Source organism: Lemur catta, chromosome 25 (genome assembly GCF_020740605.2).
Source record: "Lemur catta isolate mLemCat1 chromosome 25, mLemCat1.pri, whole genome shotgun sequence".
In the NCBI taxonomy this organism is placed as follows: domain Eukaryota; kingdom Metazoa; phylum Chordata; class Mammalia; order Primates; family Lemuridae; genus Lemur; species Lemur catta.
Genome location: NC_059152.1, coordinates 10332066 through 10352866, shown reverse-complemented (window position 1 = coordinate 10352866; position 20801 = coordinate 10332066). Strand labels below are relative to the sequence as shown.

General features: G+C 36.4%; 1 protein-coding gene across 5 annotated transcripts in view; it reads right to left on the bottom strand.

Moving 5' to 3' along the window:
- The window catches only part of RYR2 (ryanodine receptor 2), a 596087-nt gene that overhangs the window by 412245 nt on the left and 163041 nt on the right, over positions 1–20801 (bottom strand). For all 5 annotated transcript variants that reach the window (XM_045537281.1, XM_045537279.1, XM_045537276.1 and 2 more), the window contains exon 2: positions 10806–10925. In XM_045537281.1, coding sequence (XP_045393237.1) covers positions 10806–10925 — 120 coding nt within the window. The remainder of the gene's footprint in view (positions 1–10805; positions 10926–20801) is intronic.

Below are 20801 nucleotides of genomic sequence, written 5' to 3'. Positions count from 1 at the left end.
AAAGAAAGAGACAAGGACATAGCAAGTAAGTAAGTAAGAGAGAAAGAAACAGAAAGAGAGGAAGGAAGGAAGAGGAGTGAATTACTTTTTCAGAAAGAAGGAAGAGGGTGCGTTATAAATGCAGGAAGGCTTTTCAAAGGAAAAAATTTTCACAGGTGCCTAAAGGATGCATAGGCTTCCTTCAGGTGAAGACTGTGCAAGAGTTTTCTAGAAAGAGAGAGAACAGAGCACATGCAAAGGTGAATCATCATTCAGTTAAATCAGACTGGACTCTTAATACCTACATTTCAACTGTCAAAAACATGCATTAACTTATTAAATACCATCTGTCAAGGAGGCCCACTCAAACGACATGCTTCTTCCTTCATAAAACTTCACCAAATAGCTCTAGCCATAAGTATTCTCTGTGCCAGCTTTAGGATAGGGTGAATAATCTAATCCACAGGCAGAAAACTTTTTCTTCTGCCATATCTTTGATTATTGCTCCTATTGCATTTGCTCTATTAATAGCTTCTCCTTTAGCAATATGATGCTTTCTACATGGTAGATCAGGGACAGGCACACTACGGCCATAGGCCAAATCTGGCCCACTGCCTGTTTGTGGACAGCCCATGAGCTCAGGAGGGCTCTTCCATTTTTCAGTGGTTGAGAACAAATTGCAAGAAAAAGAAATAAGGTTTTATGACACATGAAAATGATATAAAATTTAAATTTCAGTGCCCATAAGCACCAGGTTTTTTGGAACACAGCCATACTCATTTGTTGACATATGGACTATGGCTGCTTTCATGCTACAATGTCCGAGTTGAATAGAAAACGTCTGACCCACAAAACCTAAATATTTACTATCTGGCTCTTGACACAGAAAGCATGCTAACCCTTGTGTTACAGCTTCATTAGCTGCAGTGTGCTCATCCAGTAATGGCTAAGTCATACTCTCAGATCCAGAAACATGACATAGAAGACCCCCAGTGTGAGTTTCAGTTTTTTACAGGCATTTGCTTAATTCAGCTCTGATCTCCTAAATTAACAGCTTCTCCCTGCCCTCCCCTTGGTTCTATTCTCTGTCATCACAACAGATATACCATTTTCAAAGTTACAATCTCTAGCCTGTATTGCTACCAGCTGTTCCCAATTGCATCTGCATTTAGCATTTTATTACTGGGGACTAAAGTTTCCAGGACACAATGAGTCATCACCAGCACCCTGCCCAGCAATGCTCCCACCATCTGGAGGGAGTTTGAACTGATGAGATGGAGCAGAGCAGAGGAGGGAACAAAAGTTGGCTGTTTACTCTGTCTGCTAGCACAGCCCCCTTGGTCTAAAGCAAATAGGGCAGGTGTACTAAAATCCTTTGCCAGTATTCGGGATGAACCTGCATATATAAGGGGTGAACTCCAGGCAAGCTTTTTCAAACTGGTTCTACCTGCTTTATAATTAGTGAATGTCTCTTCAAGATTACACATTAGACTGTTTTTCAGTCTTAGACTTCAGTGTTTTCTTAAGTTTTCACTTCACTTCATTTTTACATTGTACTTTATGAAATGTAATGGGAAATCAAGAGCTCATCTTTGACTACAATGAGGATTCTTGAAAACCTTTTAAAAATTCCCAGAATGAGTCTTGAGCTCATACAGCAATATACTGATGTTGTATTATTCAACATCAGTACTTCCTACTTTGGGAATTTCAATCATGTCATCTTTACTTGATCATTTTTGTAATACTTCTCTTTCCTAACTGGGTAAGCAGCATAAATGCATGTTTAAAATACTGAGAAGAATTCTTCCCATAAAATGTATAAATTACAATCTAACAAGCAGCTCCATTCTGGTCCGATGTAATAATCTGCCAAAATACAGTTAGATATTTTCTTGTAACTCTCTTGTTCTCTCAGAACTCTGTTTAAGTATGTAATCACTTAGTCTGTATAGACTGGATATTCATGTAACATTAGAATATTGTTTTTCTGCCACACACGTATCTACTTTGTTTTCCTCTTAAAATATTGGCAAAGAAATAATTATATAATTAAAACACAAGGATACTGAGAAATAAATACAGTTATTGATCATTTATGTTCTTTCCCCAAACACACTAATCTTTCTTTTGCCTCCCTTTTGCACAAATTTCTGGGAAAGTTAAAATAAATAAAAAGAGAATAACAAAAACAACAATAATGTTAATATTTATTTCCTTATAATTATGTTTTATTTTTTCAATTAACGTTTGGGGGAACATATTGATAAACAAGTATCTGTTGTTTAAGATGTTTCATAAACTTTATTTTTAAAGTGAGTCTTTCTTACCTCATCTAGCATTTATCTTATACTGACATTTTTATTATTCAAAAACTCTCGCATGAATAAGAAGTGCAGTTCATCTGGCATATCACAACTATTATGCATCATTAATGGCTTAATGCATTATTTATGGTGGTGAATAATATCCTGAAATGAGAAGTCACTGAAGATAAAATATTGCTCTATCATGTTCCATTATGGGAAAAAATACTTTTAATTAAAATGATGCCATAGCAATTGGAAGAAACCGAAAGAGCTCTTGACACTGTTGTGTCTACACGGCTTGACTTCCTTTTTGGAAGCTGGATAAAAACCAACAATGTTGTTTTATGCATACTCTGGATGTGGACCCGTCTTAGAAATACAGAATCATTGAAGTTTTGGGCTGAAACAAATCTTAAAGGTCCTTTTATTGTCCCTCTCCAGAGTCCTCAAAGTTAAATGCCAGGAAACTATGCTTGTAGCAGTGAGATCATTAAATAGGAATAGCTTTTACATTTCTTTAAAAACATTAATTTCATTTTTGAGGAGGACCACTGCATGACTACTGATTCAACTGTCACAGTTGTATAAAACAATGGTCCTCAAACTGTGTTCCTATGGAACCCTAGTATTCCATGAGATTCATTCTTTTGTTAATGATGCTAAAATCTTTTCCAGTTTTGCAATTTTTTTTGTATTTAATATTGTTTAATATAGTAATCTAGAACTTGGGATTTAATTTAGCACAAAATTGTATAATTATTTTTAAAGTGTTTATTGTCATGAGTTTTAGATCATCTGAACAAGTTGAGACTCAAACTGCACTTTGGCATGAACACGAAAAGCCAAATAAATTAGCCCCCAGTGAAACTGTCAAGCCAATGCTGTATCAATCCTTCAGAGATCCGCACAGGCGGGTTTATTTAACCCACTCTCCTTTCGATCCCTATTTAAACCAACCTCTCCATGCCTTGAAGAGGGACCTCAAACTAGTCCAGTCCATTTGAGCTGATTAAAGCTATTCTGCTATGTCTATGAAAAAACAGGTAACATTTATTTAAAATCTGCCCATAGATTAAATATGCCTGAGTAGGACTACTGAACACCAATTGTGAATTGTTTCTTGATTTAATTCAAGTTAAAAACCCTAGAATAACCCAAATACTATCAAAGGAACATTAGCTTAACTGGCAATTATTCCACTTAATCAAATATTTTACCGATTATAAAGTGATTACAAGAGAAAAGAGAAAGGAAGAGCAATTCCATAATATGTCCTCACACTGGCCTATTATTACGGTGCTGCTATACCCGGGGAGTATGATTTTCCACTGCAATGGCTGGTTAGCAGCAAAGCAAGCCAACTCAGACTATGTGCAGTGCTGAAGCCTACATTACCCACACTAGAATCCAACTAGTACAGAGCGTGGATGTTTGCTTTTAAAAAGGTGTGCCTAGCTGTAAAACTGGTTTGCAAAAATTTGATGTCCATCTTTAGGAATACAAATTATATTCAATTATTTGCCATTTAGAAAAAAATATTCATGCTTTTATTCTATTCTACTCTCTCCCAGAGTTAATCAAATTTTAAAGAGTATTAATTAAAACAATATAAATAAGATAGAATTACATTTTCTGGCCAGGCACGGTGGCTCATGCCTGTAACCCTAGCACTTTGGGAGGCCGAGGTGGGAGGATCGCTCGAGGTCAGGAGTTCGAGACCAGCCTGAGCAAGAGTGAGACCCCATCTCTACTAAAAATAGAAAGAAATTATATGGACAGCTAAAATATATATATATAAACAAAATTAGCCAGGCATGGTGGCACATGCCTGTAAGTCCCAGCAACTCAGGAGGCTGAGGCAGGAGGATTGCTTGAGCCCTGTGAGCTAAGCTGATGCCACAGCACTCTAGCCCGGGCGACAGAGCAAGACTCTGTCTCAAAAAAAAAAAAAAAAAAAAAAATTACATTTTCTATTTCAAGAGCAAAGGTTCCTGGGACTAAGCACATATTTTTTTCCATATTATAGACAAGTATCTTCACATAAGCCTGTGATCCCATTTGAGCTTTTACAAAAATCCCACAAAGAAAAACAGAAGAGCACTTCAAATCCGCAGTCCTCATAAATTTACTGATGCAACACGCATATAGGAAATACATTGATTAGCACACGCACACATGATATAAACATAATACAAAATAATATTATTAAAAATAATAGACATAAATAGTATTAAAGTTTAATACTTTATATGGGCAAATGATTGGCCTAAAACTATTATTGGTCTTCTGATTTAAAATACAAACTTGAGTTTGTGTGCACGCGTATGTGCGTGTGTGTGCAATATCATTCCACATTCCTCTATGTTCCAATATACCTTCTACCTGATTTTTGTCTATATATAAGAAGGCTATTGATACATCAATTTTATAACCTGCTACTGTTACGTATTTCTCTCATAAATCTGTTTTTGTAGTAGTTTTTCCATTGATTCCTTGGGGATTCTTACATATACAATCAAATCATCTGCAAGTGGAAATAGTTTTACCTCTTCATATCCAATCTTCAACTAATCTATGTCTAATTACATTGGCTCACACGTCCAGCACACACATATATAGCAAAAGGGATGCTGGACGTCCATCTTTAACTTATATGTGACTTTAACTGCTCTTGTTTCACTTTAAAGAAGGTGCTGACTTTTGAACTAAAGCGTGAGTGTGTGTGTGTCCCTGTGCTTGTAAAATAATGTTAAGGGGTTATCCATCAAGTCCTATTTCATTATTTTTTAAACATGAGTAGAATTTGAATTTTGTCCAGTGCCTTTTCCCTATCTATGGAAAAGTTGAAAGGATTTTCTCCTTATCTTCACTAATATGAAGAATTATGTTAACAGATTTACAGTACTGTACCTGGAATAAACCTCACTGGTCATGGTGCAGGTTTTAATCCAACATTGGTTTCTTCTTTTAAAATACTTTATCTCACACGTTTCTGTATCAAAGTGAAATGGATCTATAAATATCCTTTGCAAAATAATTTTTTAAGATTTCGGAATTCGAGTTAGACTTGCTAAAATAAATCTGAGCATTTTCCTTCTTTTGTAGTGCTTTGGAATAATTTAAATAGCGTAATTAAGTAGAAATTATCTAACCCTGGTGCATGTCTTATCAGGGAACACTTTTACATACACTATTTATTTTATGACAACATTTGGTCTGTTTGGACTTTCTGTGGTTAATTTGATTTTCCTAAAAAATGATTCATTTCACGAAGATTTTTAATTTCACTTGTGTATAGTTAAGCAATTGGACCATGATTTAATTTCCTCTGTTGTGATCATTATCCCCCTCTGACCCATAAGTAACTTCTAATATTTGAATATGTGTGCTTTCTTTCTTTTCCTTTGATTAGATTAATTAGTGGTTTGTCTATTAATTTAAAAAATTGTTTCTGTGAAAAATATTAACTCGTCAATTTCCTTTTTATCTTTACTGATTCCATTTCATTGCTTTCTTTTACTTACTCTGTTCTTTTTTCAGTGTTTTACTTGGTTGCTTAATTCGTTTAACTTTTTTCATTTTTGATAATATATGCACATAATGTTATCAATTCTGAAAACTTCTTTGGCTGTATCCCACATATTCTAAAACGTGTATTCATTATCATTATATTCAAGAAACTTCGATTTTATATTTCTCTTTTTACCCAAGATTTATTTAATAATATACTTTTTAATTTTGGGGTAGAAAAGTCTTTTGTGTTAAGGTTGTTTGTTATGGGGGGTTGGGTCTTTTTAAATTAATTTCTAGTTTTATTCCTTTATAATCATATTTGTATTTTATTGCTACTCTTTGGAATTTTGAGGTTTTCTTTGTGACTTAAAATATGGCCAATATTTCTTAATGTTGTATGTGAACTTTAAAGAAACGTATACTCTATTTTTGAGGTTCATATGCTGACATATCTCTGTATGATCAACCTCATTAAGTATGCTAAGGATTTTACATATTTCCCAGTTGGAGTGTGTTATATTGATATATCTATCATTGGTGTGTTTCTCTGTTTCTCTTTGCAAATCCCAAGGCTTCTGCTTTGTAAAATTGTTTCTCTTGCTGGAGGCATACACCTAATCTTCACTGAAAAGTTTGCCTTTTAACATGATAAAATATCCTTCTTTGTCTCTCTTAAATTTTTTTAGTCTAAATTATACTTTGTCAAAGAATGACGCTGACGTACCTTTCTTTTATTTGGACTTCTTGGTATATCCGTATCTATCCTTTTATTTTTACCTCTTTGTTTTAGTATACATAGTATCAGATTGGACTTTTTTAGTTAATCCTAAAATCTTAACTTCTTATTTTAATAGGTAAGTCAAGCCCACTTTCAATTATTTATATGATCAGTGTGTTTGAGCCTCAATACTCTTAGACCGTTAAAATATATTTTTTATTTTAAAAGACTATACATATGTAATTTCATTTTTATTCAAAATGAAATTTTTCCTTTTATTTAAAACATTTTATATATATGAGGGGTGTGTGTGTGTATGTCTCACCCACAGATGATATATGTAGTCATATGTCACTTCACAATGAGGAGGTATTCTGAGAAATACGTTGTTAGGTGATTTTGTCATTGTGTCAACATCATAGAGTGCACTTACACAAACCTGGATGGTATAACCTACTACACAGCTAGGCTATGTGGTATCGCCTCTTGCTCCTAAGCTCCAAACCTGTACAGCATGTTGCTCTATTGAAGACTATAGGCAACTGTAGTACAATGGGGTGTGCGTATATCAAAACATAATTAAACATAGAAAAGGTACAGTTAAAAATACAGTATAAAAGATAAAAATTGGTATACCTACATAGGGCACTTACCATGAATTGAGCTCACTCTGAGTGAGTCAATGAGTGTTGAGTGAATATAAATGCTTATGACATTACTATACACTACTGTAGAGTTTAAAACTACTCTATACTTAGGCCACACTGTATTTATAAAAGAATATTTTTTCTTCAATAATAAGTTACCCTTAGCTTAGTGTAACTTTTTACTATATAAAGTTAATTTTTTAAAATCTTTGACTCTTATAATAACACTTAGTTTACAACACAAACACATTTACAGCTGTACAAAAATATTTTCTTTCTTCATATCTTGTTCTATAAGCTTCTATTTTTTTAACTTTTTTTTTTTTTTTTTACATTTAAAATTTTTTTGTTAAAAACTAAGACTCAAAAACACACATTAGCCTAGGTCTACACAGGATCGGGGTCATCAGGATGTTACCAGGCAATGTGAATTTTTCAGCTCCATTATAATTTTATGGGACCACCAGACATGGGGTCTGTTGTTGACCAAAACATCATTAGGCAACACATGACTGTGTGTGTGTGTATATATGTATGACATATATATCATATATATAACATCTACATTAAAATATATATATATGTGTGTGTGTGTGTGTATCTATATCTATATCTATCTATCTATCTATCTATCTATATATATATCTTTTGTTTAGGAAGTTTTGGCTACCCTAATACTAGTATCTTTAAAAGTACCCTTAAGTCCTTTTATTTTAGTTACTACCTTTTAGTTCTCTCTACAAGCATTATTGCAAATAGCTAATAACTCCTTTTTTCACCCTTCTCTCCCAGTTAAAATTATATTGTTTACTTTCAGACTATACCTATTACATACATAAAACAATCAAAAAGTTGAATATAATTTTTATAAACTTTCCCCATTCTCCTCCGATTTTTTGATAGCTGTACTGACTCCATATTATCAGAACACAGAGCTGTCCATGAGAGATCCTCTGCCCTAAAGCCACCATTCAGTCTCAGCCCCTCAGGAAGTATGTACTGAATGCTCATCATGATTCCTCATGCCACAGTCTCTCTGTAGCTCATTCTCCAGTAAACTCCTAAGGAAAGACTCATGGAAACAATATCTCTAAATTTTTCCATGTTCCTAATAGTTTATGATCTTTCTACTGAAAAGTCAGTTTGGCTAGAATCCCTGACTCACATTTTCTTTCCTTGAGCTTCTTAAATATATTACCCCATGTTCTTTTGGCCGAGAGCACTGTCGTTAGAAAAAGTTTGATGACAATCTGACCTTTCCTTTAAAGGTGACTTGGTCTTTTTCCCTAGATTCAACTTTTTTTCTTTACCTCCAAACTCTAAGTGCTTTACTAGAATATCTGTCTTGGCTGCCTAAGAAGTTGATTTTCCTCGGTCTAAACAAATGCCTTTCAATGTGTGGTTTCAGGCAAGAGCTCTTGAGCTATAGTTTTAAATATTTGTTCTTTCACTGTTAATAGTTTTCTCTCTTGGGCCTTCTATTATAAGTACATCGGATTTTCTTCCAAGCTCCCATTTTCTCTAGTGTCTTTTTCATCTCTTACTTCATGTGTAGTTTGGATTCTTGAAGGTTTTCACTTTTCCATCTTCTATTTCTCTGAAGATGTTACCTGGGGGTTTCTGTGCCCTGGTGTTCCTTGTAGTTCAGTCTCCAATCCCCAAATGAGGTTTTCTTTCATGTATAATTCCCACCTGATACTCTTCAGCTCCCTTTACAAATCTTTCTTCTCTACTCATCTTACTTCTGAGTTTATAATTTATTTTGTTCTTTCATAGTGCCTCTTATTTTTTTAATTTCTTTTAGTTCACTTTGAAACACGTGTATGTTTGTTTATCTGGTGGAACTTTATTACCTATAGACATTATTCTGCTTCTTATTCTTTTACATATAAAATTATATATACATATATATTATATGCATACATATACATATATATTATATGCATATATATACATATATAATTACATATACAAGAAACTGTAAATTATTATATAAATAAATATAAATTAGATTATTCCACTTACATATTACATATAAATTACACACGATTATATATAATTATGTACGTATTAGAAAATTATAATGTCTACAGGCAATAAAAGGACAGTAAATAACCACATAAAAATTGAGATGCTTTTTCTCATACTCTTAGGGAGAGAGGGGAGCATAGCTTTCTTTAGCTTCATGGCTCTAGAGCTCCTTGTTCTGCGATTTTCCTCCAGGGTTCGAAACATGACCTCTTATTATTTTACGAGATCTATCGGTTCTGCTTACCTCCCCCACTTCTGCTGTCTCCTTCTCTCTCCTTTGCCCCTAAATCACCCCTGCTCAATCCATGTTCTATTCCTCAGAGCAGGGCTTTGACCTTCAAGTGAGCTTTATTTGGTTAGTTATAAAAGTCCATAGGGCCAAGGTTGCTCCAGAAACGTCCAAATTTACCAGGCTTCCTCTGGTAAGTTTGGCCCACCATGCTTTCCAGTGAGAATTTGTTACTGGTTTTCAAGGACAACAGAAATCGTACCGCCTTCCCTCCACTTCCTCCTGTACATGTCCTGATACTGTATGTACAGATAACTTATCACCTAGTTTGTTTTAGATACATTATCTGTAGGTTCAGGGTTTTACCATTCATACCTCTGTCTGTACTTATCTGGAGATTCAAAGAGATTGAAAATTATTTCTTCCTGATAACTTCTTGTTTCTCCCTAAATTTTTAATAATAACAGGTGATCTACCTCAAAGCAACTAGTTCTAAAACCAGATGCCCAACTTCTCAATTCTACAATATAGAACCAAAAATGAAAATTCATTCCTATAAAGAATATACAGTAAACATCTATATAATTATGAATAAGAACAACTAGTCAAAATCTATCATCAGATTTAAATGCCTCTATTTCTGCATAAAAACTGATGCTGGAATGATGAACCATTCTCTTTCCGGCAAAGATCAACCTGAATAAAAATCCTGGGAGCATGAAACCCAGTCTTCTCAAAAAGTCAGTCCTGCCTTTGATTTAAAAATTCTGTAGCTTAAGATATCGCTGGGACCATTTCCAGGAAAACATATGTAATTTACAGTGTGTGACTACTTACTGCCAATAATCCTTCTGTTCTTCCCACTTTTATGATCAATGCAGGAGATACCAATTTGAGAAAAAAAAGATCATACCCCATTTTCTACCAATGAAAGTCAAATCCAGATATATCTGCGTGAAAGACATCTATACTCAGGTTTACATATTTTAAACATGAACTGAGATCTAGAGTTTAGACTCTTTGTTATTGTAGAAAAGTGAAAGTCTAGCTTACAAAAAATGTAATTAGCCTACGGCTAGTGGTAACCTTTCAAACTTAATAATCCATAAAATTTTTCAAGCCCTTATCAACTCTCAAATTATATTACTTATGCATGGAACAAAGACTTTGTCTATTCTTATCAACAATCACATCCCAGTTCTTTGCATCCAGTTGAGGCTCAATTAATAATTTGCTTAATGAAGAGTAAAAGCATTTTCTATACCCTCTTGAGTTAATATATTATGTGTACCACAGAAAATAGTAGAGTGCTCATAAATAACAGCAGGGCCATTAGTAAAACTTAAATATTTGAATAGACTTGAAAGGCTTCATCCCACCTTGGAATTGGAAGTGGACTCCAAGAAACAAAGTCTGTTGCCAAATCCTTCTGCTGCCAAACATAGTTTCTGCTGTTCTTTGTGGATGGTTGCGGTACACTGCAGAACCACTTCATCATCCTGCAAAGGGAGAGAAAAAGAGAAAAACAAAGTGAGATTTGACATGACTACACAGTCCAACTCAGATCCAGAAGAACATGATTTTAGTGCAGTTTAAAAATCTGAGCCAAATGTAAAAACTACTGTCCAAAAAAAAAAAAAAAAAACAATCTACAAAATCAATTCCTAAAGTACTCTTTATTTGCAAAAATGTAACTGGGTGGAGGAGAAGGGAGGGACTATAATCACTGAAGGTTTTCTTACTGTCCTTACTGATCCACAGGGGCAACCTATATGGATAACAGTAAAATACAGGATTTTCACATTAGCACTCTGACACACTGTTTTAATCATCAAAATTAACCAAAAAAAAAATTGTCTTACATATTCCTAGGACATCAAGTATCAAGAATGGAACGGATTCTAATAGCGGGCCCACACATCATTGCAGAACTCACACAGGAAAACAGGTCAATAACAGAACTTCTAGGTTCAAACTGACCATAAAAGTCAACTTAGTTCAACCACACACTGGCTGCTTGATCATATTTGAAATGATTCTGGGTTGCTTAAAAACGTATAGAGAGACAATGTTAATTCAAGCCTCTGAAATCCAACTGGCTTCCAATCAGTTAATCAACCAGGATCGCACAGGAAAAGATAACAAATAGGATGACCCATGAGTTCAGGCAGCATGAGTACTGCAGGAAGCATGGACTTTAGAACGAGCAAGATCTAGATTCCCATCCCAGCTCTGCCAAGTACTAGGTTATGCGACCTTACGCAAAGTGGTGAATCTCTAAAATGATGAAGCAAGTCAGACAAAGCACTGTACTTGATGACTAACATACAAAGGGCACTAAATAGACACTCGATAAATGGAAGATATAGTTATCATTTTTTAACAAAGTATCACACTTTAACAAGTTCTAAGAGGCAAGCACCCAAGATGTCTAACCATTTATATCTTCACATTTCACCCTCAAAGAAACAGAAGAACACACAACAGAGTAGTAAAAGAAGAAATGTAGCCATCAACCCTTTTAATTAAGGACATACAAGGGTTTTCCAAGAAGCCCTGTTCCAAGGTAGAATGACAGAGCAGAGGTCATGGAATAGGATAAATCTTCAAAAGCAGAAAATAAGGATTTTTTGGTGAACCTAAAGGATATGTTATATAAATTGTAAAAGTGCGACTCTCATTTGTATTTAAAACCTTCATAATGCGATGTATTTGCCCTTCTTCTCTATATGGTAGCAACGATATGTAATAGCTTAGTTTACAGCACCAGCCTTTAAAAAACTCCTAACTGCCCCTCCTGGTGCACACTGATTTCCAGTGAAAATTCAACATTTTATTTAAAAAGTCATTTGCTAAAAAAAAAAATAGCATTTTTTAACATGCTGATTACATCTGAATATAATTTCATGTTAAGCCTAGCTGTCCTAAAAAATCATGAAGTACTTTTGGAGCTTATCTAATCTGCAAGATCAAAGAACTGCTGTGTCCCAAATATGTGACATTGTGTTCCAAAAAAGAACTGAGACTTGTGCCGATGTGCTCAAGGCCTTGCCAAACCCCCAGGATCTTCCACAATCTTGTCTCACTTACGCTATGGAACTAACTCTAACATGCAAACTACACTCTTGGGAAAGGTGGGCTCTTTCGGATGCTGCAGGCTATTTAAATACAACTTAGTGAATAATTACTTTAATGTACTAACTAGAGACAGTTTGGGAAGGATAACAATTCGGGAATGAAAATAAGAGAGTAAGACAGGAGGGTAGGTAGGGGAAATCAAACCACAGGGATATGGGTCAGTAAGCCCAGAAAGAAGAGAAGGCTCATCGTATTTACCATAATACAGTGCATGCCTGTCCTGGCCATTAGCTTATCTAATCCCCACTATCTCCCTGTCATATGAAGATTATTCACACATATATAGATGAGGAAAATTAGAAAAAAAGTCATTTATGACTCACAGAGGACTTATTATACGTATTTTCAGGAACTGATCATTAAACCTCATTTATCGGAACCTGAAGTCCTAAAGCCCCACACTGCTTCTAGAGACTCAACCGATTTTCACCTAGTTTATTATTATCTATAAAAGTGCTTCTCCATCTTTACTGTGCATCCTGTCACCCATGGATCTCATTAAAATGCAGATTCTGAAGGTCTTGAGTGGGGCTGATTGTACATTCCTAGCATGCTGCCAACTATTGAATATAAGAGCCAAGCTCTGAGGATCTGGGCTCCACACTGGGACGGAGAAAGGATATAGATCCTAAAAAAGATATGAGTCATCTCCTAGCGAAGTTTGGAGACCATCAATAACAGGTGAATATTAAAATAAATCTGTGTACACTGGTCAAAATCAGAAATTAAGACTTTGCCAGTTTACCTGGGAGCTATTTTTACTTTGCTTTCCAGTAAGCAAAGGGTTCCTTTTTATCAGAAAGTAAAATATACCAAAAGTCTGATGGACCAAACACTAATTCACAAACCACCTGCCAGCTGTCTTTAATGAACCCACCATTCATCTCAAAGCACCCTTTCTCTCCAGAATCAGCACGATTTGAGAGCACGCACACTCTGCATTTGAGAGATTTTGATAAATAGCTTAACTTTTTTCTATTTATTGTTTCCCATGTGTAACAAATTTGGTTATTTGTGAACACAGATATGATGTATATATAAGGATATTACTATGTGCGCACACACACACGTACACAATCCATTTTCTATTGCAAGAATAAAGATTAACACTACCTAACACTGATGGGATCCAGAGAGTTAACACTGCTCAGTTAAGAGTACAATAAAGATATATTTAATGTATGTCTTCTTGGGTCACAAGGCTTCTTCCAATTCAGTCTTCGCTACTCAGCCCCTGATGTATAGACTCCTAACTCACATTTCTTGCTTTTGCATTTTGGTTGCATGTGCCAATGGTGTATCTGAGTGCTTGGATGCACACGATGACCATCATTTTTCTCACCTTAGCCCATAAAAACTTAAATCACCCTTAAATATTCACCCTTGACTGTACTTTATTTATCTGTTGAGTTCCTACTTTTTATGCCCCAGTACCTTGCTAAGGCAACACCTTTAGACTCAATTCACGAGAAATCATATTCCATAACCAAAATGTTACAAAAATGGATTCTACTTAATGTTCTAGTATTTCATTCTCAAAAATTTCAAAACCTAACTGTTAATTAATTAATTGTGAATGGCCAGCAAGATAATAAGATATTAGTATCTTGCTGTTCCTGAAAACACTTGAACCTATACTGCTCCCATTTTATAAAACAAACTTAAATAAATTTACTGATATTTCTTTATACAAATTCTGGATGAAATAATAAATTATAAAAAAAGAAATCTTTTAGAAGGAAACTCATGAACAACTAAATAAATGGCAGTGCTTAAATAAAGGGTGACATGAAGCTTACAGTCACCAAGTCCTATTGATTCTACTTCATCAATACCTTTCAAATTGATCAATTTGTCATCACCCTAGCCTAAGCTACCAGCATCTCTTATTTAGACATCTTTGAAATCCACTGAATGGTTTTCCACACTGAAAACCCCCTTTCGATGGCGCTTCACCTTGAGTTCACACCATCAACCTGGACTATACTCTGTCCTGGCTCCACACCCTTCCTTGGCTTCCCATTGGTCTAAGAATAAAGATCAAATGTTCCTTTAGCCTACAAGGCCCTGCATTGTATGGTCTGGAGCCAACCCAACATTTTCTCCAACCAACCTTCCTTCATTCCTACGCTCCTACAGGACTTTTGCACATGCTATTAAAGCTCTTTCTCCTTCCTCTGGTTCATACCTACCCATCTTTCAAATCTCAACTCAGGCAGCCTTTCCAGAGGTGGGCCTTCCCTGACCCACCAAGCCACATTCATTCCTTTGTTTTGTGCTCCTATAACATTATATTCTTTCCTTTAGTCTCCTCAGTTGTCATTATGCATTCATTTGTGTAATTATTAATGTCTGATTATTAAACTGACTCTGTTATTACTTAGAATTATAGCCCCAATATCTAGCGTCATGTCAGGTATGTAAGAGGGTTGAATGACTGAATACAAGAACAAATAGTACCCAACATTTATAATGAGTTAATACTCCTAAATTAGCATCACCCTTTGACTGAATTGCTCACTTTGGACATTGCACTTCAAGAACCAAGTTGAACATCAGATCTTTCTCAATATTAAAAGATCTGATGTTCAATATTGAAGGAATCCTGCCTTCCCCAAATCACCATAACCATATCAAAAGATTTCCCAAATGAGAAATTTTAGCTGCAATGCAGACAAACACAGGCCTTAACAAAGACAGAAGATAAGGCCTGTAGATTTGAGAATACCTAGGGCTGACAATACACCAGCTGATCTCAGGACAAAAGAAGGAAGATAGAAAATTTTCAGAGAATCAGGGGATGTTAAGTGGTCTAGGGGACCAGAGGCAGATAGAGTAAGAAAGCACGTGAAAGAGAAAGCCGCCCAAAGCTTAGGGATAGTAACATCTACATGCTGGTACAGGGGTGGTGACGGGGGGGCCAGTGTGGGGGAATAGAGGAAGGGGAGAAGATGTTCAGGGGTAAATTATTGGAGAGAGAGTTAGTTTAGTAAATTTGAGCAAAGCTAGCTTGGTTGTGGCTCACACATCTGTGAGGCCACACGCATGTGGAAAAATGAATTCCATGGTCACCTCATTTAAAATAGCAGCCCCGATTCCCTTTTCTTGTTTTTTTCTCCCTGTGTATCATTACCTGGCATTGTACTATATAGCTGTTTGCTTTTATAAAACTGTCTGATCCTCCCCCACTGGAATTCCAGTTCTATAAGGAAAGCACTTTGTCATATTTACTAATGGTTATCGCAAAGGCCACCAAGAATGCTGGCTCACGGGAAGCCCTCCATCAAGAAATATCTGTTGAAGGAGCGGATAGATGACCATATGACCTCTAATCACATTCCATGCACACATGGGGTGGCATTTAGGGGAGTTTCTGTTTTTTTATTATAACAAATAAGTATCAGGCAAAAGATACGCAATTCCTTCAACACTAACACCTTGAAGCACTCATCTAAGCACTTTCTTTACTATCTCCCCATGTCACTTCCATGTCAATTTCCTAATTGATGTTTAATAACAAGGAACAGAATTTATAAACCATGATAGTGATAGGTTACTTGCAGACAGAAATCACTTCCTTCCAGTTACCTAGGCCAAATTCTATCCATCTGTGTCGGTTCCCATGGTATCAGGAGCTGTGTGAGACCAGAGAGAAGGTCTGTTTTGTTCCTGGGTATATCACCACTAACACTGCACATGCAATTATAATCCACTCAATAAATAATTGCCTATCACAACCCACCTTACGATCATTCATAAATATGTGCTGCCACGCTGACAGATGCAGCCTGTTTTTAGATTGGCCAAGGTAATACGATTCTATTTAATTTCCAATCAAAGCTAGTATGGCATGATCCCATTAAGCGATTTTATGGTCTCATGCAGCCAGGAAATAGGGCGATATTAGAGGAAAATTACCAATCCTGTCTATTACAGCTGTGACAAATTTTAATGTACCATAAGCATCTATAGCATCAATATAAAACCCAACTGCATCACTAGAAAAAAGCAATGTGGTCCCTGGCTTTCCCCCTATTTCCACATAAACATAATAAAATTTTGATTACCACAATGCTCTTCCCATACATAATCCAAGCAAATCAATCATATTACATACTCAAAAACTCAAGCCAAGCTCTTAATAACTCTGGTCATTAAAAAAATCCCTTCTATCATGACAAGCATTTTCCTTAAACTCCAACTGTTTGACTTCCAAGAGGTTTAACCAGGTTTGGACGTTCTGTAACTGGTTCTCTCACTGAGGTAAGTCTTGAAAATTTTTCCACAATTAGCCAACTCTAAAAGTTCACCACATTTATCTTATTCTGTGGCTACTTCTGTCTAGCAGGTCAGCTTACACGCCACGAAGAACGGATGCCCAACGAGAATAAATGCTTTAGTTAAAAACCTAATGGGGGGGCAAGGGCAATATACTATCCTAAACTCTTGTACCCCCATAATATGCTGAAATAAAAAAATAAAAAAATAAACCTAAGGCAAAATCATATCGTCATCCATTTTAAACAACTACACATAGCAAATGCTCAATAAATATATGTTGGGTTGAAATCTTTTTGTTGAATTCTCTTGTATATCTTCTGTAACTTTAAAACTCTTTAGAACACAGACCTAATATTTATGGGAAGAAAGGCCAAAACTAGAATACTATACTCTGGACAATTTTGTGATGAGTAAATAAGACATGATTTCTACAACAAATGTTGCCAAGTCTGCTAGAATAGCATAACATGGCAAATAATTCTCAAACAACAAGATCAACAGCTTCTTTCAAATATTCATTCATCATTTAACAGATATTTACTCGGGATGCAAAATATGCTAGGAAATGGGCCAGAGTGCAGTGACATCATCGTAGCTCACAACAACATCAAACTCCTGGGCTCAAGTGATCCTCCTGCCTCAGCCTCTTGAGTAGCTGGGACCACACATGTGGGCCACCACGCTCAGCTAATTTTGTTTCTATTTTTAGTAGAGACAGGGTCTCAGTCTTGTTCAGGCTGGTCTCGAACTCCTGATCTCAAGAGATCCTCTACCTTGGCCTCCCAAAGTGCTGGGATTATAGCTGTAAGCCACCATGCCCAGCCTATTTTTTTCTTATCACAAATAAGTAGTTAACAGAACAAATAAATTGAGATAATTTTAAAAAAAGAAGCCAACATTTTTAACCTTTCACTGAGTTTATATTTATTCATTTAGAAATACAAGCATTCTTCAATTTGCGCATTATACAGGACCATAAAAATGACTGTCTTCAGACGACCTTTGGAAAAATTACGATTGTTTATGAGTGTTCCATGACCTTTAAAAATTTTTGTCCAAACATTAAACTCTCTATGATTTATAAATGTACAGAAAAATGAAAAGAACAGGAAAACTAAAATTTATTTAGTACACTATGATTTAGAACATTGGAAACACTGAGGATTAGAGTGTTTTATTTCTTTGTAGAACACTATGGTCTCCCTTCTCCTTCCCATAATGTAACCCTCCACACGGCAAGAGAGGCTTTTCTACGTCTTCGCAAATTGTCACATTCCTCCATTTGGATCAGCTTCTAGCATTTTCTCCTTTGGGCTTTCAACATGGTAAAATAACTCTGGGAGTTCCTTTCACGGGAAAATTTTCAGCCGGTGTCATTTCCTCTGGGACATCTTCATCCTTTTGGTCACAGCCATTCTCCTCATTTATGTCAATAAACTCACCTTCGCTAAGTTGCTCTGGCTGTGTATCTAGCATCTTTTGAAGGGTGAGACTGTCTACGTTCCACACCCAGATAATCCTTACACAATTCATTTTATGTTCAATTGGAACTTCAGTCCCAGTGTTACCACTTTTTGTTTCTTTGATGCACTTTCATCTATGTTTGCCAATTCCCACTTATCCATTTTTGTAAGATGTCCCATCATTGACCACTGAGAGACAAGGAGGTAACACAGCTACACTCTTTGCTGTCCATGAACTGAATAACCAATGCACAGATCACTGACAGATTCTTAAAGAAGTGACATGAGTTGTCACTGATCATTATGTGCATCTATTATTAGATGGTGATTCATATTCATAGTGTTGTGACACTACAGAAAAAAATCTAGGCTTCCCCTTAGTGACAGTTTTATGTGTAGTGATATGATCCCATTGGCACTGCAGTGTGACTGTCTAGTCCTCAGTTCCCCACCAGTGGATGAACCAAATGTCCTCCCACGTCCCTTCCTATGCTCACAGGTGTTTTTTGGTGTGTGCTTGTTTCTTTGTTTTTAGAGATGGGGTCTGGCTCTGTCACCCAGGCTGGAGTGCAGTGGCATGATCATAGCTCATTGTAGCCTTGAACTCCTGAGTTTGAATAATCCTTCTGCCTCAGGTTCCTGAGTAGCTGGGACTATAGGGGTGTGTCACCATGCCCTGCTAGTTCTTCTATTTTTTTTTTTTTTTTTTTAGAGATAGGGTCTCGCTATGTTGCCCAGGCTGGATTCGAACTCCTGGCCTCAAGTAATCCTCCCACCTCCATCTCCCAAAGTGCTGGGATTAGAGGCATGAGCCACACTGTACCCAGCCTTACTCGTGTTTTATGGGTCTGTGAAAAAGGCAAAAGTAGGAAAGAGAATTCTTCCCCTGTGCAAATTCAACGGGAGAAATTAAGTGCACTTTCACACGTTTACTGTTTATGCCTATCTCTGGCCTTTCTTTAAACAGAGGAAACAATAGGATATTTCATTAGGAGGCTTAACTAGTCATGTCATGTAAGTAGTTTTATGCAAAGGGACAGCAACATCTTTTTTTAATCTCAAAAATAATATAGCCACAGATATAACCTGTTGCTCTGTGCTGATAACTTTTACCCAAAAGTTTATATACAGAATGGCATGTTAAGAGAGTACGGACTATAAAGCCCATATTAACATTGTGCCCGGGTTTTAAAAAAAAAAAAAAAAAAAAAAAAACATAGCTACAAGAAGTAACCTGTTGGTCTGTGGTGAAGACTTTTACACAAAAGTTTATATAACAAAATGGCATGTTAAGAGATTATGAGGATGAGGCCGGTATTAACACCGTGCCTGGGTAATGTCAGCTGAAGAGGAGCCGGACAGAAACATCCAAACAGCGGTCATGGTCAACACGTCAGACCCTGCTTAATTTCCAACAGTCAGAAGTGGCGGCTGGCCAAGCCCAAGACAGAAAGCACAATGCTGCCTCTGAAAACATAAACATTTCATTGATGCCTTTCTATTCCTAGGTTAGCAGAAATAAACACTTCTATCAGAAAGGAACTATATTCTTTCATCTTTGATACACTAAATCAGGAAACCCTTCGGCACTGAGCAAATTTACCGCACCAATAAACTCTAAGCAAACCCCTTGGTGTTCCCTGAGAGCTCAACTGTCACTAACCAACAAACCTAGAGTCTCAGCAGCTGTCCTCATGGGCTATCACCAATCTCTAGTGACTGCAACTCTTAGCTTCCTTCCAACTAAGACTGAGCAAAAATAAAAGATTGAGACTCCTCCAGAGAGGGCCTTGAATGACTTTCTTAAATGTCACAGAAACAAATAGGAACATGAGAGAAGACATAGATAAGCCATTATCTTGTGAGGAACCACCAATAATGATCCCATTTTAATAGTTCTGTATTCTCCTTAGGATTTAACATGCCCAAAATGGAAATCTTTTTTTAATTCCCCCAAATTTTGCTATCCCCCATTGCTCCTTATCTCAGTAAGTGGCCATGCCAAGCAAAGAGTAATTAATGCCATGCATTCTTATTAATGCATTCATTAATGCATTCTTATTATTTCCTTCTACTGACCGCTCTATTCCCGTAACCTGCCTGACATCACCCCCGCCGCAGTGGAAGTCAACTCCTTCTCACAGCCCATCAGGCCACACACGATCTACCTCCTGCCACCACCTCCCGCCACCCTCTTCAGCACCCTGCCACATCACTCTCCACTCTGCTCACTGCACCCCTTTGCTGCCTCGAGGCCGCTGCTTGTTCTCCCCCTTTGCCAGAAAATCCTTCCGCCAGATCTTTGCAAAACCTGCCTTTCTAGGGCTCTGTGTGAACACTGCATGAAGGAACCGCCGACCCTGTTCATTCTGCATCCCTAGCCCTTGGCACGTAGTAGACAGTCAATCATCTACTTGAAGAGTAAAAGAAAGAATGATTACTTTCTATGCCTTTAAAAGGGAAAGGAGCTACCATTGATTATATTCTAGAACT